Source organism: Cryptococcus neoformans, chromosome 1 (assembly GCF_000149245.1).
Source record: "Cryptococcus neoformans var. grubii H99 chromosome 1, complete sequence".
In the NCBI taxonomy this organism is placed as follows: Eukaryota; Fungi; Basidiomycota; class Tremellomycetes; order Tremellales; family Cryptococcaceae; genus Cryptococcus; species Cryptococcus neoformans.
This window is the reverse complement of record NC_026745.1, coordinates 2006384-2028883: the sequence shown is the minus strand read 5'-3', so window position 1 is coordinate 2028883 and position 22500 is coordinate 2006384. Positions and strand designations below refer to the sequence as shown.

Sequence of the window (22500 nt, the reverse complement as noted above, 5' to 3'; positions counted from 1 at the left end):
ATCACGGTTCATGGCAGCTTCAGCGGCAGCAAAGAGGTTGTCAGCACTTCCGCCTGCGGAAGCAGGTGGAGCGCTGGCAGCGGGCTGAGCAGCTGGTTCGGAAGGAACGGCAGGTTGAGCGGGGGCGGCGGCTGCAGAAGGAGTTGAGGGAGCAGCAGGGGCGGGGGCAGCAGGAGCGGTACCTTCAACAGAAGGAATGTTGCCCTATAGTACGATGTCAATTCCATAACCGAGCGCCCTAAAATAACATCAACCATTGTGACGAGACTCACGCTCATGAGGTACTCCACAGCTCGGTCAGGGTTATTAAAGCTTGCTCTCAAAGCCCGGATAACCTGGTCACGCTCGAAGCCCATCTCAACCATACCATCAATGGCAGCTTGCAAGGCAGGTCCAGTGACTATACAAAGCGTTTAGCTTGATACCGTGTGAGCGAAACGAACCTGGCTTACCGAAAGAGCCACCTAATCCAGACTCAACAGCAGATGATTGAGCGGGCTCAGCGGCAGGGGCAGAGGCAGGAGCAGGAGCTGATTCGGCAGAGGGAGCAGAGGGAGCAGGAACGGCGGGGTTTGCAACAGATGCTTCTTCAGAAGCAGCGGCAGCGGGAGCAGGGGTGGAAGGAGCAGCAGGGGTCGCAGGAGCAGCAGGAGTGGCCGCAGGGGTAGCTTTGGGCTATGAAAAGAATGCCTGGAGTTATGATATGACGAACCTTCAAGCCATTTTTACTCACCCTAGAAACCATCACTACCAAAAAGTCCTTCTCCTTGATCTTGAGTGATTCAACGGAAGACGCATCATTAAGGATCTTTCCTGCATAGAGATGCTTAGCATAAGTGCAATGTCCATAGCAGAAAGACGAAGACGCACCGGAGTAGATGAGCTTCTGGTTCTCAACGGGGAAAGTCTGAGTCTCCTGAATCTTTTTCTTCAGATCGGCAACCTAAATACCCATCAGTCCATGCACTCCTCCTTTGTCTTCTCCATATAATCAAATACACGCACGGTATCGGAACCTTGGGCGTCGACAGTGAACAGCTAGAGAGTATGTAAGTGGCGAGCCGAGTAAGCTGTATCTGCGTAGCATACCTTGTTCTGGACAGTCTTGAAAGTGATCTTGACCATTTTGCCTGAGCAAGTAAGTATACAGTGGGAAAAGAAGACCGATGCAGATACAAACTGTACTCCATCGATACACCCTACTTTCCTGGGAGAGCGCTTCGTGTTCGTCATCTATAAGTCCCCCCAGACTGGAGAATGGACGGAGTACTATGGAATCTCCGTAGCCGGTCCTTACTGGTTATTCCACGTCACACATTGCTCGGCCTGCCACACGAAACTCCGGAGGATATTTGCGCGAAACGCCGACTGCTACGCCCGCCGCCTCAGCTTTTCGAGGATAACGAGTCCACAATCCACTCCTCTCAACCGTCAAGCCTTCTCTTACTGTGCGTTCACCACTTGTATCATTCCTCTGGACATCAGTCTAACAATCCGCAGAAAAAATGGCCTCTTCTTCATCCAAGATCCGAGCCTTCGAGCTCCAGTCCAAGTGCGTTTCGACCGACTCAACATCAACATAACAAAGAGCGGTACTGATGGAGGAACTTTTGTTATAGGAGCAAGCAGGACCTTTTGGAGCAGCTTACCGAGCTCAAGACTGAGCTTGCCTCTTTGAGGGTGCAGAAGATCGCCGGTGGCTCTGCTAGCAAGTTGACCAAGATGTGGGTATTGGGTTTTTGATTTGAGGGATCGGCTTTGGAGAAAGGATTGGAGAGCGCAGTGGGAGATGAGAAGAGCTGCGCCGGATGATGGGTGGGGGGATGCGTCTGTGTCCTCGATGCCTTTCTCCCCGTGAACAGTATTAAAGGAGATTGCCGGGGGGAAATTCCAAATTTCGGGGCTGTCGCTGACGATTCACGTAGCAACACTGTCCGCAAGTCCATTGCCCGAGTCCTCACTGTCATCAACCAGAAGCAGAGGCAAAACCTCAGGGAGTTCTACAAGAAGTCCAAGTGTACGCCTATCGTCCTTTCTTTCCACCTTACACCGTCTGACTTTTATTCTACAGACCTCCCCCTTGACCTCCGATACAAGAAGACCCGTGCCATCCGACGACGATTGACTACCAAGGAGGCTTCTGCTATCACCGAGAAGCAGCACAAGAAGAACGTTCACTTCCCCAAGAGGAGTATGTCCAGTCTTCGATTGGATTAAAGGGTAAAATCGCTGACATTATCATGCAGAGATCGCCCTCAAGGCTTAAAGGAGTTTTTCTACGGGCTAGCTGGATCGGGGATGCATGAGTGTACCATGATACTGTTTTTGCATTGGAATGATGAGCCTGGGTGGAGCGAGGACATGACCGGGATCTGTCTGAGGACTGACTTGCAGCTCGAATTTCTGGCACTCCGAAATAATCAAGTCTATTCACTCTGCGGAACGCATCTGTCGTCTATCAATTGTAGCCGGCACCCATTTGCCTCCGAACATCGGAACACCAACTACCTTCTTGCACTCTATGCGGTACACCCCTGTGTTGCTGCCGACTGTGATTTGTAGTCTGTGAATTCGGCGACAGCTGACAGGGAAGAGGACCTAGATCATTCATTTCGGCCAATCTGAGCAGATTTCCTAGGAGGGATGACTAAAATGTGATTCACATGTGTACCATGAGATTACACTTTTCGGTCAGGACGTAAAGCGCAAGCTGGCAGATTGTTCTCATTACCGTAATGATGGCCGACCTTCATAAATTGATATGACAAAGGCCTGGACTTCGATGTCAACGTCACGGAGCACGTTGAACAAAATCATCTTGTCAACTCGACGGCGAACATAAAAGCAACACTATGGGCATGCTGAAGACAAAAATGAAAGCAGATTACTACTGCAGACAGTTCACCTCAATGAGCAATATCGTGGGGTGTAAACCGACAAAATCGGGATAAATAGAGACCACACAACTCTGTAAGGTCCCCTGATATTCTCCAATTTTTGATTTAATACATGCGCGTTACCCAGAGACGTAATTAGAATCATCGACTCTTAATGCCGGAAGATTCATGGTAAAAGATCACTGTTTTCGCCTGATATTTGCCATGAAGAATGCTTAGTCCATCTACTTCTACATATGGTTATGACGACGAGCGGATGTCCAGATCTAAATTTAGATATAGTTATGGCTCAAAGCATTCATCGAGAAAATCAGCATTGATCATATGGCAGCAAAGCTGCTGTAACTGATTGACCCGACAGACGGACATCCGTCATTATACGTGCTCCAAAAGTTGCACTTGCTGGTATCGACAATCATAGTTAGTTGCTGTATGTATAACGGGCGATTACGCTGTGGCGGACAAAATAAAGAACAGAACTCTTTTCTTCTTCTTTCTGCCTGCTGTATGGTATATTTGTGAAATCCCAGCGGTAAACCATTTCCTGGTCGCAGGGGACTTGACCTTCAAGCCTCCACCCACGCGCGTCGTCTTGAAAGATTACTCGACATCGCTCATGGGGTTTGTCTTTGTCGCGTGGTTTTAATCTTCATCTTTCCCTCTTCCTCCTTTCCTCTCCATAAATCCAGACACTTCTCAAGATGGTAAGTGACTTCTGGCTACATACATCCTGGGGGAAAGAAAAAGCAGCTTTGCTGACAGCGCCGTCTGGTTGCAGCCTATGTATGGGAACGAATCCACCTCGGCGCCCAAGCCGCTTTTTGATATGGGCAAGTTCCTATGGTTCCCTGTTATAATTTGAGAAGCGCTGGCTGATGATCTATCTAGACAAGGACAGCGAGGAAAAATTTGTTCGATTTGTGGAGCGCATGCCGACTGTGAGTTATACCTCAGCGACGCCTCGACATGACGGTAGAGGCGGGCGTGTAGCTAATATAAAAGTCACCTTTAGAAATTGGACGGCATGATCAGGCTGTTCGACCGTGGGGTCTGTTAACATTATTGAGCTAAAAGAAAAGGGTTAATAGACTGATACGCTGCAATAGGATTACTACTCGGCTCACGGCGCCGACGCCATCTTCATTGCCAACGAAGTCTATAGAACTACGAACGTCCTCAAATACCTCGGCTCAGGCTCTAAGCCCTCGTCCTCTTCTGGATCATATGCTCGAGGATTGCCTTCTGTCACCATCTCCATGGCTTTGACCAAAGCGTTCCTCCGCGAGGCCCTTACAACCAAGCAGATGCGTATCGAAATCTACGCCCCCACGGGAGGAGTCGCTCCTGGAAGCCGAAAGGATCACTCCAAATGGGAGATTTCAAAGACAGCTTCACCTGGCAATCTGAGCCAAGTCGAAGATCTGCTGTTCAGTGACAAAGATCTGACAGCGAATGCGGTCTCAATGGCCATTAGGGTGGTGGTCAAGGACGGGGTAAATACTGTCGGTGTGGGTTTCGTGGATGTACAAGAAAAGGTGGTAGGAGTGTCCGAATTCGTTGATGATGAGAATTTTTCAAACACTGAGGTATGTAGCTAGCTTCCTTGAAATTATTCTCAAGCTGACCAAGAACCAGTCGCTATTAATCCAACTTGGTGTAAAGGAATGCGTATTGCAAGCAGATGAGAAGCGTCCAGAGCTGGCCAAATTAAGGATGTTGGTGGAGTGGTGTGGGGTCATCGTCACTGATCGCAAATCCAGTAAGTACCTTGATAAGTCGCCGGCCAGTGGCTTACGAGACTTAGGCGAGTTCCAAACCAAGAATGTTGAACAGGACCTTAATCGTTTGCTGGACGAGTCTCATGCTGGTGCCGCTTTGCGTATGTTCTAAACAACGAAACTTTGTTGTCTCAGCTAATCATGTGGCACAGCGGAGTTTGACCTCAAAATCGCCATGTCTGCCCTATCAGCCCTTATCAATTACCTCTCACTTCTATCCGACCTCTCTCTCCATGGCCAACTCCGATTACATCGTCATGATCTCTCTCAGTACATGAAACTTGACGCGTCAGCCCTCAAGGCTTTGAACCTGATGCCAAATCCTCAAGAGCTGGGTGGTAACAGGAATATGAGCATATATGGATTGTTAAACAGGTGCAAGACTAGTCAAGGGACAAGGTTGTTGGGAAGGTGGCTGAAACAGCCTCTGGTGAATCGCCATGAGATTAGTGCGTATTAGATATACTGCATGTTTAGGTGAACATCCACTAACGTGGACTCTAGTTCAAAGACAGACTATGGTTGAGGTTTTCGTTGAGGATTCTGTCAATCGCCAATCGATTCAAACAAAGTATCTCAAACAGATGCCTGACTTCCACAGAATCTCGAAAAAGTTCCACAAACGAGTGGCTGGATTGGAAGACGTTGTCAGAGTGTACCAAGCTGTGCAGCTGGTGAGATCCGAACGGTCATAAAAGGGAATAGAACACTAACCTGAGATGATTAGCTGCCTGGTTTGCAGGAAATCCTCGAAAATGCCAACACTCCAGAACTAGGGGCTAGAGACCTTATTGAGGAGATTTGGCTCAAGCCTTTACGCGTGTGTACTTGCTCATTCTACCGTCAAGTTTTTTCTTTGACCTCGATCCCTTAGGAACATATTGAAAAACTTGTAAACTACTCTTCCATGGTAGAAGACACCATCGATCTTGACGAACTTGCCAATCACAATTATGTGATACTTCCTACTATCGATGAGGATCTTCAGAGATTCAGAGAAGAGTTGTTAAACGTGCGAGATCAACTTGATGATGAACACAGGCGAGTTGGGAATGATCTGGGTCTGGATATCGACAAGAAGCTTCATTTGGAGAACCATCAAGTTTATAAGTACTCCTTCAGGATTACCAAGGCGGTATGTCCTCTTGCGTTATATCAAAAAGCACCCATCACTAAACGACACTGCTTTTACAGGAGGCTAGCCTCATTCGTAACAAGAAGGAATATATTGACCTCGCTACCCAAAAGTCTGGTACCATATTCACCACTAAGACCCTCAAGGCGTTGAGCGAGGAGTACTTCAGATTGCAGGAACTGTACGAGAAGCAGCAGAGGCACCTTGTTAAGGAGGTCGTTTCAATCGCTTGTGAGTCTTCGGAGCAACATTAAGCGACAGCCGCTGATTTAACGAAGCCTCGTACACACCAGTTTTGGAAATGCTGGATAACTTGATTGCAGCTGTCGACGTCATTGTCAGGTATGTCTGCGCTTTAGTTAAAAGACGACAAGGAAGTTCATACATTATGATTAGTATGGCTCACGTCTCTTCTGAGGCTCCCATCCCTTATGTCAAGCCCATCTTGACTGAAAAAGGTACATTCTGTTCGTTCATCGAAAATCATGTCTGACAAGAGTATAGGCACCGGCGATGTCGTTGTTCTAGGCGCCCGTCATCCTTGTCTTGAAGTTCAAGACGATATTGTCTTTATCCCTAATGATCATGAGATGCGCAAGGGTGATTCCGAATTTATCATTCTTACTGGACCGAACATGGGTGGTAAATCGACGTACATTCGACAGATTGGTGTCATTGCCCTTATGGCTCAGGTTGGATGTTTTGTGCCCGCCACAGAAGCTCGGTTACCCATCTTTGACTGTATCCTTGCGAGGGTTGGTGCTGGGGACAACCAATTGAAGGGAGTCAGTACATTCATGGCAGAGATGTTGGAAACAGCGACCATCTTGAGAGTAGGCACATAAATTTTCTAGTGTAAATATTGATTTGTGTGCTGATAATTCCGCAGTCTGCTACCAAAGATTCTTTGATCATCATCGATGAGCTCGGTCGAGGTACATCTACATACGATGGTTTTGGTCTTGCTTGGGCGATATCAGAGTGCGTCTTTCAACTTGTTGCAAGAGTGTTTGCTGACTACGAATTCCAGATACATTGCCGAAAAGATCCACTGCTTCTGTCTCTTCGCAACCCACTTCCACGAGCTTACCACCCTTTCTGAAAAGAACCCTCATGTTAAGAATTTGCACGTTGAAGCCCTGGTCAAAGACAAAGATGGAGAAGGGGGTGGGAAGGAAAGGGACATTACATTGCTGTACCAAGTCAAAGAAGGTATCTGTGATCAAAGTTTTGGTATCCATGTGGCCGAGTTGGCAAACTTTCCTGAGAGTGTCGTAAAGGTGAGTTCTCATTGTAGTTCTTCCTTTAAGGGTATACCGCCAACGCAACAATGTAGCTCGCCAAGCGTAAAGCGGAAGAGCTGGAAGATTTTGGAGGTGAGACTTTATATTCGATAACCTAGGTATCCCGCATGCTGACATGTATCAACTGCTGCAGACGACCAAACCTCAGCTCCATCATCCAAGTTTTCAAAGACCGAAATCAATGCTGGTACAGACATCGTCAAAGAGTTCCTCGACACCTGGAAGTCTCGCGTCTCTGCCGCTGGGAGTGGAGGAGGGGCGGATGCTGAGATGGCCATGAGTGAAGATGAGATGGTTCAGTTGTTGAAGGATACTGCGGAAGAATTTAAGGACCGATTGGAAGGGAACGAGTGGGTGAAGAGCTTGATGAGCACGTACTAGACTGTTCGTTCGCCTCTCGGTGGATGGAGGCAGAAGAAAAATTAACTAAAACACCCTGTCACTGCAGATGCAGGCTCTTTTTTCTAGTTGTATGTATGCATATCTTTCCATCGAAAGTCTGATCGCGGGATAATGCTTTAGATCAACCGGGGCAATTTCTGATAGAACTCGTGAATCGAAGTAGAGAATGTATTACCCATATTTCTCGTTATTTGCCTCCACGTTCGCTTGCCGCTTATCGTCTCACGCCTAAAGGCTCTTCAGAGAACCTATCTGCCAACGATTCAATGGCTGTTCTGGGTAAGGTAGTCGCAACAACGTTATTCGATACTATTACTTGGAGAACGAGCGACTGACAAGCGAGATACCTCGTCTTTGGAAAATTCTCTTTGGTCGTTCGTTCGAGGGCATTGCCATCTCAGAGGTGATGGCCGATATCTTGCGTAAATTTCACGTTGAGTTTTTGCTCGTTTTCCTATGACTGATGTGCATTGCAGGTGCCATTAATCTATAGATTTGTGCTGGCCTATCAACGCTTCTTAAAAAACATAAATAGACCGATAAAAATACGCGATCATATAATCCTCCCCATATTGTACTGTGTATCCCTAGTTGCCTTGTATATAGAAAAAAAAAAACGATGTTCGAAAGACAGGAATAGAAGAAAGCAATAAGAAGAGCCTTGGGACATATCCTATTTTAAAAATGATAACCAAATCATGACCTCTATGAAGAAATGGAAGATTTTGAAACATAAAATCCCCATGGTACGATGGCAATACTTTGTACTCTGTAAAGTGTGTTGATTGATCGGGAAAAAAGGGGAGTAATTGATAGATTATGAAAAGAAAAGCGGGGATTGATGGAAAAGGATGGAAAGGGAAAAGTGCCAGGTATATGGGTTGCCTCGTGTCTGGCGGCTGGTGAAAGTTGGTCAAATGTCGATATATAATTTGGACGACGATCCAAAATAGATTTTGGTGGAAGGTTACAAGCCGACTAGCGGCAAGAGGAGGATTAAAAAAAGCTTTCTTTGCGAGAAATATTGGTATGTTTGTAAAAAAATGATTGTATCTATGCCGTGACAGTTCGTGGAAAGGGGTCGAATGTTCATTGATGCGCTCTCAAGTGCGTTGCTTTTGCGGGATGTTTAAGAAGGGGCGATCATGGAAAGGGGAGGCCGATTATGGTTCCAAAGGGACAGGTGGTTGGATAGGATTCAGGCTCGCAATCCCCCTCTCTGCCTTGCGCTTCAACGCCCCTTCCACCCATCCAACCATGTCAACTTCTGCGCCCTTGTCCGCTACCAAGAAAGGATGTTCTAAGAGCTGAGCATAAGTCGGTCGTCGGTTGGGATCTTTCTCAAGACTAAAGATTGCGCTCATTATCAGCATTGTCAAATTCAAACACGAAGAGAAAGGGGTGAGAGACGTACCACTTGGCAACGAAATCATTCGCATTATCGCTGTACCCAGGTGGCAACGTTGGCGGAGTGCCATGCACAATCGCCTGCAACTGCGCAAACACATTCGCATACGTCTCCGGTGGGTAGGGGTAACACCCCTTGGCAAGCTCGACAATGGACAGACCGACAGACCAGACGTCTGAAGAGACAGTATATGTAGGATTCTGGTTGGCAGTTTCAGACTTGATACGTTCGGGCTAAAGAAAGAGAGGGAATCGGGTTAGCTGGGAGGCTCTTTGAGATGGAGGAGAGGGAAAGACGTACAGCCATGTAGGATTGACAACCGATATTGGTCTTGGCCAAACTCTTTTCGAGCTGACCTGAAACGCCAAAGTCACACATCTTGACCTCTCCCTTGCCATTGATTAACACATTTGTGGGTTTGACGTCTACATCATATCAGCACATTTCCTCCCGTTTTCATTGCACATGGAAAACTCACCTCGATGGATGATCTGCAATTCATCCTTCAAGAACCTCAACCCTTTCACGATTCTCGCTGTAATCCTCCTCAATACATCCTCCGGCACTCGTTTTGTCGCATCGTTTTCTTCATCCTTTGTTTGATCTTTGGCCGCCACACCGCCACCGGTGAGAGAGTCGAGTGAACCGGCATCCATGTACTCCATACAGTAGTAGACGCATGATTCAATGGTGAATGCACCGTAGAATTCGACTATTTCGGGAGCAACGGCCCGGTGTAGGATGTCGAGTTCCATAATGATGCCGTTGAGCTTGGAATCGTCAAGTTCTAACCGGATTTCCTGTCGTGTTTGTTAGTTACTGGACCAGAAGCGACGCAAGAAAGAATAAGATCACCTTCATGGCCATGGTGACGCCTGTCGGACGGTGGAAGACTTTGTGCACAGAACCGTAATTGCCCTTTCCTAATTCTCCAAGCACCTCGATCTCATCCATATTGATCTTGAAACTTTGCCCATCCTCAAAGTCCACGCCCTTTGCATGCAGGACAGCCTTCTTTGAGAATCTCAGCGATCCAGACGGGTCCCTGTACTTGAGATCAGCCCACAGTCATGGAAAAGGAGTCTGCTGAACCCACATGACACCCTGAAAGTCTGAAAACTTGTTTCCCTCATCCTTGATCGCACCCTTCATCCCACTCAGTGTCAGTCCTCCAGGGGGCCCCCGTCTACCCGCCAGACCTGATCCCCGTCCAACCGCACCCGGCGCACTTGCACCCATACCCATCATACCCAAATTCGGTCTCGGAGGGCCCCCAGCAGCTGCGCGCCGAGCGGCGAGACCGAAAGGGCCTGAAGCCGGTCCGGGGCCGGGAGGAGCTTGCGATGCGCCGGGGGCGCGGAGGGCTTGGGAGCGTAAGAGGGCGCCCATGGATGTGGCATTCGGATCATGCATGCCAGAGGAGGGAGGTGGCCCTTGCCGAGACGCCGCGATCTAATGATAGCATAGTGTGGTTTGTCAGCACAGCCTCTGGATGAGTATGCAGCGGGATAAATGATGGAGCGATACACACCTTGTCCATTTTAGCCTGCAAACTGGGCAGCATCTTGGTCTGCATCTGGGGGCCGCCAGCGCCTCGGCCTGCTTGCGCCCGCATACCCATGGGCGCGGGCATACCCCTCGCCGCTCCAGGACGGGCGCCCGGCTGTGGACGGACGGGGTTGGTAGAGGGAAGCGCAGGTGCCGATGCAGGGACATGTTGCGGTTGGGGCCTGGAAGCCGGAGCAGATGTATCTGGCGCCTTGTCATTTGTCTGCATGGACTGAGGGCGTTGCGGGGGCGAGGTGGATGAGCTTTGGGCGTCATGGCCGGGTGTGCCTGCGGACGGTGAGGCCGCGGGCTTGGGCTGTTCAGCGGCGTCTTCGGGACTTTCTTCGGGAGTAGGCGCCTTGTCTGCCAGGGAGAGACTGTCCAGGGCGGGGGGCGTAGGGTCTGTCATTGTGGTTGGTGGAAGGGAGGAAGGAGGGGTGATGCTGCGCGCGTGTCGCTGCTCGCTGGGGGATAATGTGGCGGGTGGCGAACGCGATGCGGGGAAGGAGGGGCAGAAAAGAGGAAGGAAGAAAAGGCTGGCTGGAAGGAGGAAAGGATGCGAGGAAGAAAGGTCGAGCAGGAATGATTTGAGAGAAGGATTGGATCGTTTTAGAACTTGACAGGGCGTTGCCGGGAGGAACGAGACTGAGCGCGCCCGTTATTTACGTAGGGGCAGACTTGGCGGGATGCGTGCTGGGCGGCGGTTGTAGCTGCTGTTTCGTGCCTGCTTCTAGCCCGGCAGTAGCTGGGCAGGTAGTGGGAAATAGTCGGAGTGGTAGATGGGAAAGGAGGTTGGGATGTCTGTGCATGAGACCGATGCGTGGATGATCTGCAGGAATTACTAATTACGCTAGCGTTATCAGTCATCAGCCTTACGCCCGGCTGCCGCTCCCGACTGTCACGGCATCATTCGATATTTCTTCCTTCCTCCTGTGCATATTCACCTCTTTACAACTCACAATGGCCGCACTCAGAGCATACCTTGAGAGGTCTGCCAGCCTTTTTGGCCGGAATGCGCAAAAAGGTGAGTCAACCACACGCATGCATCGCTCACCGCCCAGTCGCACGGATGGAGCTCCATCCAGAGACAGGTCCGCAGACAATCTTCTCCTTCACCTCCACCCACCAGCCCGTAGACCAGCCCCACCACTTTAGCACCGGCTCAGACGCCCAGCTAGGCGGGCTCACCACAGCCGATCTCAAGCTCATTCCCTCCCAGCCACTCGCAGAGCCCACAGCCTCGCCACAGCCCAGCTACTCCCATATGGCATTCTATGGCTACATGTCTACTGCCGTCCCGCCTACCCATGCCGGCAAGATCAGAACGGGGTTTGCTGGGTTCAGGAACACTTCCAGGTCCACCCTGTTTGGCCAGGACACTTGGGACCTCGACATGGCCACCCATCTGAGAATCGTCGTCGCGTACAGGGGCTGGGAAGGGTGGAGGAACAGATGGGTCGTCAATATCGGTGTGGATGATCGTCCCAGGTAAGCATGTCGTAATACATCTTACCAGAGCTAATAAACCGTAGAACGGACATCTTCCAGCATCGTCTCGAACTGCCCCCCTCTCCCCTTTCCACATCCTCCACCCAGCCTCTCGACCCTTTAACCCCTCCCCTCCCCCATTTCACAACACTCCACCTTCCTCTTTCGTCTTTCGTCCTCATCAAAAAGGGTCATGTGTCCCCGTCTCCGGTCGCCATGAGCCGCTCCCAGATCAGAACTGTTGGTTTCGCTCTCCTCGGCCGAGACAGAGACGATGTCGCTTCCCCCGTTCCTGCTGCTACAGGCAAGAAGGGTATCGCCGATGTGACCATTGGCGGATGGGGTAGAGGTACTGTGGACGAAGCGGAGGGCGATCCCGAACTGAAGGCAATGTTGGAGGAAGACCGCATTCTGGGGCCGGATGCCAATGCCGGCTCCAGCATGTCTGGAAAGCCTCAGCCGGGTGGAGGATACCACCGCAAGGGCGTTGCCAAACCCGCCCCTGTGGCTGCTGCGCCTTCTTCCGCGACACCCTTGGCCGGCGCTGGCGAGGAGGCAACTGTTGGAGAGGTCAAGGAGGGATATTACGAGCTTTGTATCAAGAGCGTCGAAGCTGTTAAATGGGATCCCGAGTTGGACGAGGTGGAGAGCATAGCGTAAGAAGACCATACAGAAACAAAAGTATCAAGCAGAAGCATTCAAGGCAAATGCATGCTCGCAACTGACCTTTCATTCACCTTTTCATTTTCTCCTTGTCATCTTGTATTCCCTACCGCTCGAGGTCTCTTCGCTTGTCATCCCGAAGGAATATCCAGAGAGCATTGTGATATCTTTGACATGCATCTTTAATGCTCCACCACGGGCTTTGGAAAAAAGATAATCAGTGGGGATTCGATGATGATTTTATCGGCTGATAAACAAAGTTCGCCCCCGAGGCGGCCGTTCATGGGCAAGTGGGAGAAGATGGATTGGGCATAAGATATGCGGCGACAAGTCCAAAGCTGGGTCAGTTGGTTTGATCCAATGCTAGTGCTATAAATGGTGTGTCAGATTCAAACCTGCCTCGAGCTGATACTTTCTTTCATGACATGACTCCACTTATCTCGTCATCTGCCAAAATATAGCTAACCAACGCAGCCGTCCCAGTCTTTACTCCACTCTCACCCACCCACAGGACAGAACAACCTCTATAAGGGTCAAGGGGCCACCGCCATCATATACGTATAAGCTTGAATTGTCACAATATCTAACACCAGATTCTTCCCCCCTTCCAGCCCTTCCAATGACTCCATATCATCCCTCTCCGCGTGAAGGTCTGTTTGTTTGAGACGACAGGAGGTGAGTATATTGTCAGTCTATTTGAGTGATGTTGGCTTGAGGGTTAGGAATGGGAGTAGACGCACTGTGACCATTACATATTGGTAGCATATTGTTTTATTTTCATCTGCGGCCATAGCCTTCATACAGCACGATGCCTCGCCAGATTTAACGAGGCTCAGATGATGCAGCCAACAATCTCCAGAAAGTTAAGCTGGACGATCAACACCCATAAGCCCAAACTTTATCATTACCATTAATACATACATGGACACTAGAAAAGAAACATCATCTACGCAGTAGTACTTTCACAGTCTGGTGACTCTTCAACAACCTTTTGCTTCTTGAAAAGGGATAGAGAGAGAAAAGCATTGAAGAATGGAATGCGTTGAGAACCACGTCTCTGCTCACGTTGGGAGACCTGTTTACCTTCATTCGCTGTTTGCACGGCGTGTTTGACTTTATCTCGTAAAGCAGAACTGGCCCTCAAGCTTGTTTTTTTCTCCAATATTCCGCGAGCTTTAGCCCCTGGCTTTTTTGCTTGTTGAGCAGCCGCTATCAAAAGTTCTTTGTACATTTCGGATATTTCCATCAATGTCGAGACAGCTTTCTCAGCATTTGACTGACAGTTCCTGTTCTTGCAATGATCTCAGTTGATCGTTCCACGCAAGATTTGGGTATGCCTGTGCCCCTCGAAACGGTCGATCGGAGAAAGCAAGATCGGCAGTGTCATCGCTGTTTGGTTGTCAAGAGGTCTTCTTCCTCAACATATAACTTATTTCGAGGAAAGAGACCCAACCCCGTCTCGATTGGCGATCGAAAGCGCTCTAATCTGGTTGAAATCGCAAAATGGGGCCTCGCAAAGTCGAATGGCCGTGAAAACAAACGGTAACCAGTCCATGGGGCCTTCAGCAGACTCTTCGTACAGCAAGAACAAATGCTTGCAGAGGAAGTTTCTACCATCACAACTTATCAGCCTGGGGACGCTTGCTCGGCGGCTTGGGCCGGACAAGGTCTGCTGTTGATGTGGTGGGACTGGCATTCGGAATCACGAGCGCGGAAGTGTGAGCCCCTGATGTTTCAGAATCCATCGGCCGTTTGAGCAATAGATGAAAAAAGGAATACTCGACGGTGGGGTGACATCATGATTGTGACGTTCCTGAAGTGGAGGTTGGCCCCACTCTTCACTTGCGCCTTCAATGTTGGTCGGACACGCAGCAGTTCGAGTAATGTCAGTTGAACAACTTTGAACCACAAGGATCGCCTTGACGCCAACCACGCCCTGTTAAACTATTAACATTCTAAAGACTGTGTCTGATTCTAAAGCTCGAACGTACAGAATGACGGGCACCGACCTCCCCAAGCCCCCTGATCCCCTGGCTCCTCCCATCCGGCTCATTGTTGCTCTGGCCTCCCTCTGCGCCATCGTACACCCTTCCCATCCTATTAGTCCAGAAGCCAGAGAATGGTACAAGCAAAACTCCACATCTTGGCTCCAATCAGTCTGCAAGCTCCTATCCTTTGACATTGCCAATCTGCCCCCATCCATTGAACCAGAGAACGTCAAAGCCGTCGCTGGTGATCAGAGAGGAGAGTGGTCAGAGCAAGAGGTGACAAGGATTTCAGGTGTATTGGTGGAAGCTAGCATAGCCATGGAAGCACAGGAAAATGTTAAGAAAGGAAATAAGGATGAAGCTCTCAAATATAGTCCCATTGCGAGAGCACTTACATATCATACTTTGGAGCTACTTGGTTTACCTGCCAAGGAACTTGTCCCGCAAGCCGAAAAAAACCTTTCCAACACGCTCTTCAAAGCCTTGCTTGCCGCATCAGAAAAAGATCAGCAAGAGAAAGTGGAGAGTACAAGGGCGGCCCACTCTCAAGGTTGGGGTGGAGCGCTTGGTCGTCACCTTGGTAAGCTTCCTGCTGAAATGAACCCAGGCGGTGCTGACGACTTGTCAAAGCAACTGGAGCTGGTGTGGTAGCAGGCGGTGTTCTCTTAGGTGTAACAGGCGGTCTTGCCGCCCCTGCCATAGCCGCCGTCCTCGCTCCACTTGGTATTGGAACCGTCTTATCTGCCTCTGCAGCACCGGTAGTACTTGGAACCCTTTTTGGAGTGGGTGGTGGGGGTCTAGCTGGCAGACGGGTGCGAGAACGATGGAGGGGTGTGGATGAATTTAGTTTTATTGAAGTGGGGGATGGCCACAAGGCGACGCAAGAAGAGATTGATGATCTGAAAGTTTCCAGAAAGAATGTGAGCCAGAAAGCGGCGGAGAAGGAAGGAAAGGAAGAAACTACCGAGAAGCCCGGGGTTGAAGGAGAGAAAGAGGAAGGAGGAGACGGAACCATTAGTAAGGAGCAGGCTGAGAAGAACGTGGAGGCTGGGAGATTGGACCTCGAGCAAAGGCTTCTTAATCTCACTAAGCAATCCGGCGTTGACACGAACGCCGCTAGCTCACCTGATTTACAACCGGCATCACTAGAAAATGCTAGCGAAGAGAAGGGATTGGCAGAGGCAAAAAAGCCTCCTAGCCTTACGGTAGGCATTGGTTGTTCATGCGTATACATCTTAAGCTGACTAGTTCTATGACAAAAAAAAGGCAACCATCGTTGCACCGGGTCTCCTCACTGTTTCAAGGACTGAAGCTATCACCACTTGGAGGGCCATATGCTCCTCAAAGACCAGTTCTCAAGCTACTCTCGCTCCCCGTGTGGTAGCACGAAGTAAAGGAACACAACCCGAAGCGAAAGCTGTAGAGCACGGGAATGACTCAGTGCGAGCTTTGGGTCTGAAAGATGGAAGGGACGTCTACTTGTTGAGATTCGAAAGTGCAACTATGCTAAAGACTGGAAGAGATGTGGATTTCTGGGGTAAGTCCTGTCGAAGTTAGATAATGGAACTGGCGCTCACCGGACATAAAGTCGAAAGCAAGCTCAAGGGGCTAGTCAAGAAAGAAATCATTAAACGAACCTTGCTCAATGCTTACTTTGCGGCTGTCAGTTTGCCTCTGTAAGTAGATCCAGACACGGAGTGGAAGTTGAGTCGCCAACTGATACGTTATTTCCAGTTCTGTGTACTCTATGGCAACCATGACGCTCGATAATACCTGGATGCATGCGCAAGACCGAGCCAAGAAAGCTGGAAGATTGCTAGGCGAGGTCATTGAGAAACGAGTCCAAGGAGAGAGACCAGTCGTACTTGTGAGCTTGCTTTCCCCCAGACTGAAATGGTTTTACTGATGACACGCCAGATTGGCTCTTCCGTCGGTGCATTAACGATCCAACATGCTCTCCTCTACCTCGCTTCCCTCCCACCACCCTCCAACAGCAAAAGCCCCGTGCCTGCATATGTCGAATCCGCGTATCTGATCTCTTTACCGGCCGCTCCCAGCACTGAAGAATGGGGCAAGTGTCGAAGCGTGGTGAGCAGAAGGCTGGTCAACGCCTGGAGCGATGCCGACCTTGTTCTTGCGGGTGTTGTGCGGTGCGTACGGAGCACTTTTTCCGTCCCATGTCACTGATACATTGACCTTTTAACAGATTACATGAAGTCGTGTCGCGAGCAGCGGTGATGTCTAATGGTATTCGAGTAGCCGGTCTGGGACCAGTCGAGTGTCCAGGCGTTGAGAATGTTGACGTGTCGTCTGCCTTGAGGGGACATATGGAACTGCAGGCCAAGATGCCAGAGATTTTGAAGATAATTGATGTCGATGGTTAACAAACGATGGAAAATGGAGAGTGGACGTTTTGGTCTTTGCGAGACGTCACTTCAGGCCATTGTAGAAAGAGAATGAAAAGACTTGATATTTCACATGTCGTTGCGTGGCGATGGCCATCGGAGCCAGTATAAATCCCCGATCTATTGCTTCGAGTTTGCAAGATAGATGAATTAATACCCTATCCGTTACCTATTTGAAGATTATTATTACAACAACAACATCTGCACGTTTTTCCTCGGCGAGGTTTAGTAATAAGAGTCCAGTGGCCAAGCAAAGGTGGTTTTAGAAGTACGAGTGGGAAGATAGGGAAAAAGTGGGGCATCAGATTTTGAGTCCCGATCATTTGATTGGATTGTTGATATTATTATAGGTTTTATCATCTGGGCATTGGTACAGTACGTGCTGGGTACTCGGTTAGTATGTAAGCTAGTAACGGAGATTATTTCCCCATCCAAGGCAATGAAATCTACTTCCTAATTATTTGGAGCAAAAGCGACCGGCGAAGATGACCAAAGCTTGACATTAGATGGTAATACAACAAGCTATCCCATATTCAGGCTGGAGTCCAAGGCCCAGAAAGAGCAACAACCATCAGCAGCAGGCGGCATGGGACATACATGCAAATTAAAACAAGACGAGCGGCGGTGAGCGGGTAACGAAGGGCGAGGCCGGCGGCCAGAAAACTACTCCCCGTAAATTGCTGATCATAAGATCGAAGCTATGATAGTTGAGGGGCAGTAAAAGAGTGAAGCGGGAAAGCCCAAAGGGTCTTTTCCACGTTGCAGGTCCCGATGAAGAACTTTTGAATCAATATTTGTCGTCATCCTCATTAATTTGAGTTCCATCCTACCATGCGGATTCGTAATAATTAAGAAGACATAGGATGCGCAAAATTGTTTAAAATCTGGCGTGAACTGAAGATCTCGGCCGGGATTGAGCCCCTGACGCGGTTTAATGGCCTACAAAAGACGCCTAAAAGAGGCTGTTGGAACGCGTAATATGCCTGATTTGCGGTAAGCTAACTTGTTATCCATTCTTGGCAGTAATAAAACGGAGTCAAACTGCGGCCCGCGATCGAAGACTGTAATGTAGACCGCCGACATGTTTACTAGTGTTCGGCATCATGCATCTCAAGGCTCGCTGTTTATAGCCCATAGTTGATAGCTGTGAGGACACGTGTTAATGAAATCTCATTGTTTCGGGGGGGACATCATCACATCATCAGCTTTGTTCGGTTGTTCAGAAGGCAGCGGGACTGAACAACAACAACATGTGCCTGCTGGCGACGCAAGGATAATTCTGTGGTCACCGTGGGCTCTGTAATCAGTGTGCGTCATCTGGTGCTGTCCGATATCGATCCACCTAGCATTGATGAGTTACCGGCGCTATCTTCTCTGTTTTCATTTAATCAGTTGGAGGCACCAAAAATGCAACAAATCGACCGGAGCAGCTGAGCCGAGTAGATTGTTTCGGCGCGGTGGTCGGTGAAGATTTGTCCCGTTAAACTCCCCAAAAGCCAGAAAAATTCAGATAATTTTGACACCATGCACTCCATACTAGTGCTGAGCTCCGTCGTTTGTGGCTGGCTATGTAATAGTGGCTCGGATCTACGGCTCATCTAAAGTTTCCGGTCTCCAAAAGAAGCATATCAATCATTTATTATGCGGCAAACCGGGCTGCAGCCGGCAGATAATGCGCGATAAAAAGATACAGGAAGCCTAGCCTATCACTCATCGTTGTTCTCTGGGGTCTCTCTAGTGTCTGTTCCGAGACAGATGGCCCAATTGTTATTAGTGATCAGAGAAGAAGAAAAGCAATTGAAGTATATGAATACTGGTAGAAGAACTTGAATTACATATGACTCATACGTACTACTACGGATGAGAAATATGAAAAGCCGTCCCGCATGGCGGCTGTGCCGTACCTGCATCGGTAATCTCGAACTTACAAGCTAAAATAATCAATTATAACCCTCGTCAAACTTATCGTAACTCAGGGCAATTTGGTGACATCTTCTAGAATTCAGAAGTTCTCAACGATTAGCATGTTTGATTTGTAGTTGTTTTTTCCGACAAGTACGTACTGTTTTCCCTCGTCTCTGTTCTCTGGTCTTTGGCTTCATCTTCTCGCTCATCCTGTGTTCTCAGAAGCCTCTTCTTTTCTCGCTGTTATTATCACTTTCCCCTTCTTGTCCTTCTTGAAAAATACTGTGCTTCTGTCCATAAGACTTCCTGCTTTTACATTCTTTACAATTCCATCTACAATTTCTTCTGACCTCATTCTATCCGATAATCCTACTCGTATAGCCCTCCTATGTCTCAACTTTCTTCCTGTTGAGTTCTCGCACTATCATCTCCCTATCTTACTTCGTCGTTCTCTATCGTCGGTCATTTCTCATCAATCAACAACTCCCGTCGCAGGGCTACATATATATTATGCCTCGATCCTCTTCCCCTTCGCTGTCTTCCTCTAGGAGACTCGGTTATCCTTCTTCAGTCCCCTCCTCACCTTTTCCCACGCCTCCTTTCGAACGCATTGTAACCCACGATCGTTTGCTTTCCTCACAGACTTATGTTCGCATATCCCCCTATCCATCTCCATCCCCTTCCCCGCCTCCCCGCACGGGTCCGATACGCCCTGGTCCGCCCAAGCGTTCTCACTCTTTTTACGCCACAGACCCGACTTCAACCTATGCTTTGGCTTCTGCTTCGTCTGCTACTCATCTCAGTCCTGATAAGAGGTTTATCGTAGCCCCTCCTCTTGAGAGGACTTTGAGTTCCCTTGGGCCCGTGGGTGATCGGACGCCTCCGCGCCAGCAAAATGCTAGGCCACCAGGCATATATGCTAGAGAGTCCGAGAACATAGATACTCCCAAAAAGAACCGCGGACACTTGTCTTCAGAAGCATCTGTCCTGCGCGAAGTCAAACACAACCCTCAGGTAAGCATCAGAGCTGTCTATACCTTCTGGGTCATTAGTTGACTCACAATCATAGAACGTTCCTTCTTCTCCGAGCCCACCCATTTTTGCTTCTTCTCCTCCCGTCATACCTGCTATCCTCGTACATCCCACTACTACTCCACCACGCCCAACTCTTTCTATTATACAAACCAATAACCCATCCAACCCTTCTTCACGTTCTTCCTCTTACACTCTTAATACCCCAATTACTCCTGGAGGAATGCTGTTCGGTGCGATTGAAGAGGCCGAAGAGGATCTCGACGATATTGACGGTGGGCTTGATACAGATGGGGATGTCGACATGACACCATCTAAACCCAAGAGTGATCGGAAATTCATTGAGACTGAAGGATCTATGAAAGGTGTGGCCATTGAAATCAAGCGACTTTCACTTGGACATTAATAGCCTCTCGTTTCATTTTCATCTATCAGTATACTGGACATTCTTTCAACCATTTTCATCTTACACATCGTTGTCATACTTGTATATTAGTCAACACATCATTGTCATATCCATCTTCTCGCCGCCGCTGTTATTATCTTCTTTCATTCGGTAGCAATTAGTGCAACATATCACATAACGATCAAGTGCGCCAAAAAAAAGCACAGAAGATAGGTAGAAAGAAGTTGAATGAATCATCGCATAAGAAAATGCGAGGCTCAAGGCTTTGTCATGGCTCACTAATGAACAGATATACATCCCACTTCCAATTAAAGCATACATTATGATCCTTGCAATAACCTGAGCGCGAGGGCTTCCTCATCCTCCAAATCACCAGCCTCAGACTCTTGCACTCTTCCTCGTCGTTGCTTCTTGGAATGCCGTTCGGGTTCGGAAGAGGGTGCAGGAGAAGGTGAAAGTGATCGACCCTCATCAGCAGAGGCGTAATCATCATCTCCACCAAGGTAAGCGACGGGTTCATCACCCATCTCCATCTGTCGTAGCTATCAAGACGTCAATGAGAGTTTTAGTAGATGGAGACAGACCACCCACTTCTCTTTCCCTCTCCTTTCTCTTCCTCTTCAACTCTTTCTTCTTCTCCCTTGCGACCTCCTTGTCGATCTTGTCCTGGATCTTCATAATTTCTCTCTCTTTCTCCAAGTACTCCCTCCTCTTATCCGTCGCACTCATCTCCTTCTCCACATCCACGCCGCTCTTGTAGAACTCTCGAGCCTCACCAGTCTCTTCATCAAACAGCACCTTTTCGGGACCAGGCCTGCTCTTTAGCAGACCCTTCTTAGACGCGGCTGCCTTGAGCTTTCGCTTAGACAGATCTTCAGATGTGATGAGAGGTTTCTTCAATTCAGCAGCAAGAGCCTCAGCGCCGAGAGTAACATCGATATCAGCCTCCTCGTCATCGGATAGGTTGTGATCTCGACGGGCAAGGGTGAAGACGTCGTCGTCATCATCGGCTTCGCCAGCTCCAGCGGCATTGTCAGCATCGTGAGCGATGAGAGCAGTGTAATGGGGTGTGAGGATAGACTGATTCTTGCGTTCAAACATGCGGTCGTATTTGGTGCGCACGGCAGGTACTTTGGGCTGATTAGAATGTTAGTTTTACCTACTGAGTATGGAAAATGGGTTTTCAGTTGACTTACCTTGGAAGCGCCTTGCTCCTCTTCAGTTTCCTCATCACTACCGCTTCCCTCGCCACTCTCTTCCTCATCGCCGACCTCTTCCTCTTCGTCCTCAGATCCTTCACCTTCGCTTCCATCCTCCTCACTTTCCTCATCGCTGCCCACAACCGCTCTCTCTTCTTCCTCTTCTTCATCCTCTTCTTCTTCCTTCTCTGCTTTCCTGGCCAATTCCTCCTTGCTCGGTCCTCGCACCTTGGCAGCCCTCTGGTTGCCTAATTTAATTTGAGGGGCACCAGGAAGACCCATAGACTCGGCAAAGGCCTCAGCGGGAAGTTCATCAATCTTGAAGATGGATTTGTCTTTTTGGATGTGGACAGATTTCATGTATGAGATGAATGCCTAGCACCAAAGGGTCTTAGCGAAGAAAAGAGACCATAAGGAATAAGAGCTATGACTTACACGTTGACCAAGGTACTTGATCTCGGGCTCCTTAAACGCAAAATTCTGCATAGACTGCTTCAAGTTGCCCATCTTGCTCTCCTTAATCTTTATTCTCTTGACCTCGATCATTTTCTCTCCCCATCTGGCCTTCATTCCCTCCTCCTCGCTCGGGCAGAGAATAGTCAAAGCTGTACCCGCACTTTGGTACCTCGCTGTACGTCCAACCCGATGGATGTAGGTGTCGACATCGTCAGGGCAGTCATGCTGGATAACCCAGTCTACGGCAGGGAAGTCGAGACCACGAGCTGCAACGTCGGTACAGATGAGAAGAGCTGATTTGGAGGAGGAGAATCGTTGGAAAATGTCCAGGCGAGTAGGTTGCTTTTGCTTGCCGTGGAGGTGCATGAGTGGGAGACCGGGGTGGAGACGTCTGAAAGTTTCAAAGATGAATCGAACCTACAAATTCCAATCAGCGAAGAGTATTTTATCATAACAAGAACTTGACGTGCCTGTTTACCACTAGTG

At 48.9% G+C, this 22500-nt stretch overlaps 8 protein-coding genes and 1 non-coding gene; 5 read left to right on the top strand and 4 right to left on the bottom strand.

The window, feature by feature from the left end:
- Positions 1-1192, bottom strand: part of CNAG_00772 (UV excision repair protein Rad23) — a 1826-nt gene extending 634 nt beyond the window's left edge. Inside the window, exons 1-7 of the mRNA XM_012191034.1 lie at positions 1090-1192; positions 1006-1038; positions 871-943; positions 734-813; positions 453-675; positions 273-400; positions 1-204 (exon numbers count right to left, since the gene is read on the bottom strand). The exon at positions 1-204 is cut by the window's left edge and continues 315 nt beyond it. Coding sequence (XP_012046424.1) covers positions 1-204; positions 273-400; positions 453-675; positions 734-813; positions 871-943; positions 1006-1038; positions 1090-1125 — 777 coding nt within the window. The 5' untranslated portion in view covers positions 1126-1192. The remainder of the gene's footprint in view (positions 205-272; positions 401-452; positions 676-733; positions 814-870; positions 944-1005; positions 1039-1089) is intronic.
- A 221-nt stretch (positions 1193-1413) lies between these two features.
- On the top strand, positions 1414-2866 carry CNAG_00771 (large subunit ribosomal protein L29). XM_012191559.1 has 6 exons: positions 1414-1448; positions 1501-1552; positions 1620-1724; positions 1926-2017; positions 2072-2191; positions 2247-2866. Exons 2-6 carry the CDS (start codon positions 1506-1508, stop codon positions 2264-2266), a joined length of 384 nt encoding a protein of 127 aa, XP_012046949.1. The 5' UTR covers positions 1414-1448; positions 1501-1505; the 3' UTR covers positions 2267-2866.
- Positions 2867-3395: 529 nt separating this feature from the next.
- Positions 3396-7705, top strand: CNAG_00770 (DNA mismatch repair protein MSH2). XM_012191033.1 has 19 exons: positions 3396-3601; positions 3676-3727; positions 3786-3835; positions 3910-3945; positions 4004-4483; positions 4533-4656; positions 4702-4776; positions 4828-5124; positions 5180-5349; positions 5403-5495; positions 5550-5810; positions 5870-6041; positions 6089-6152; positions 6207-6268; positions 6315-6643; positions 6700-6791; positions 6841-7090; positions 7147-7186; positions 7248-7705. Exons 1-19 carry the CDS (start codon positions 3599-3601, stop codon positions 7493-7495), a joined length of 2898 nt encoding a protein of 965 aa, XP_012046423.1. The 5' UTR covers positions 3396-3598; the 3' UTR covers positions 7496-7705.
- Positions 7706-7958: 253 nt separating this feature from the next.
- On the bottom strand, positions 7959-11295 carry CNAG_00769 (STE/STE7 protein kinase). XM_012191558.1 has 7 exons: positions 10456-11295; positions 10021-10376; positions 9780-9969; positions 9403-9724; positions 9225-9349; positions 8931-9157; positions 7959-8863 (listed from the first exon to the last, which is right to left on the bottom strand). Exons 1-7 carry the CDS (start codon positions 10879-10881, stop codon positions 8680-8682), a joined length of 1830 nt encoding a protein of 609 aa, XP_012046948.1. The 5' UTR covers positions 10882-11295; the 3' UTR covers positions 7959-8679.
- On the top strand, positions 10449-13482 carry CNAG_00768 (hypothetical protein). XM_012191032.1 has 4 exons: positions 10449-11496; positions 11534-11960; positions 12005-13001; positions 13098-13482. The coding sequence occupies exons 1-3, from the start codon at positions 11433-11435 to the stop codon at positions 12618-12620; spliced, it is 1107 nt and encodes a 368-aa protein (XP_012046422.1). The 5' UTR covers positions 10449-11432; the 3' UTR covers positions 12621-13001; positions 13098-13482.
- A 31-nt stretch (positions 13483-13513) lies between these two features.
- On the bottom strand, positions 13514-14338 carry CNAG_12111. XR_001045398.1 has 1 exon: positions 13514-14338. It is a non-coding gene; the product is annotated as a hypothetical RNA (non-coding RNA).
- A 169-nt stretch (positions 14339-14507) lies between these two features.
- Positions 14508-17653, top strand: CNAG_00766 (hypothetical protein). XM_012191557.1 has 7 exons: positions 14508-15191; positions 15242-15816; positions 15878-16148; positions 16200-16287; positions 16346-16478; positions 16529-16761; positions 16818-17653. Exons 1-7 carry the CDS (start codon positions 14618-14620, stop codon positions 16993-16995), a joined length of 2052 nt encoding a protein of 683 aa, XP_012046947.1. The 5' UTR covers positions 14508-14617; the 3' UTR covers positions 16996-17653.
- A 1306-nt stretch (positions 17654-18959) lies between these two features.
- Positions 18960-20666, top strand: CNAG_00765 (hypothetical protein). XM_012191556.1 has 2 exons: positions 18960-19935; positions 19991-20666. Exons 1-2 carry the CDS (start codon positions 19432-19434, stop codon positions 20357-20359), a joined length of 873 nt encoding a protein of 290 aa, XP_012046946.1. The 5' UTR covers positions 18960-19431; the 3' UTR covers positions 20360-20666.
- The window catches only part of CNAG_00764 (ATP-dependent RNA helicase DBP4), a 3282-nt gene continuing 1360 nt past the window's right edge, over positions 20579-22500 (bottom strand). The window contains exons 4-8 of the mRNA XM_012191031.1: positions 22485-22500; positions 21994-22431; positions 21556-21933; positions 20951-21496; positions 20579-20901 (exon numbers count right to left, since the gene is read on the bottom strand). The exon at positions 22485-22500 is cut by the window's right edge and continues 331 nt beyond it. Coding sequence (XP_012046421.1) covers positions 20680-20901; positions 20951-21496; positions 21556-21933; positions 21994-22431; positions 22485-22500 — 1600 coding nt within the window. The 3' untranslated portion in view covers positions 20579-20679.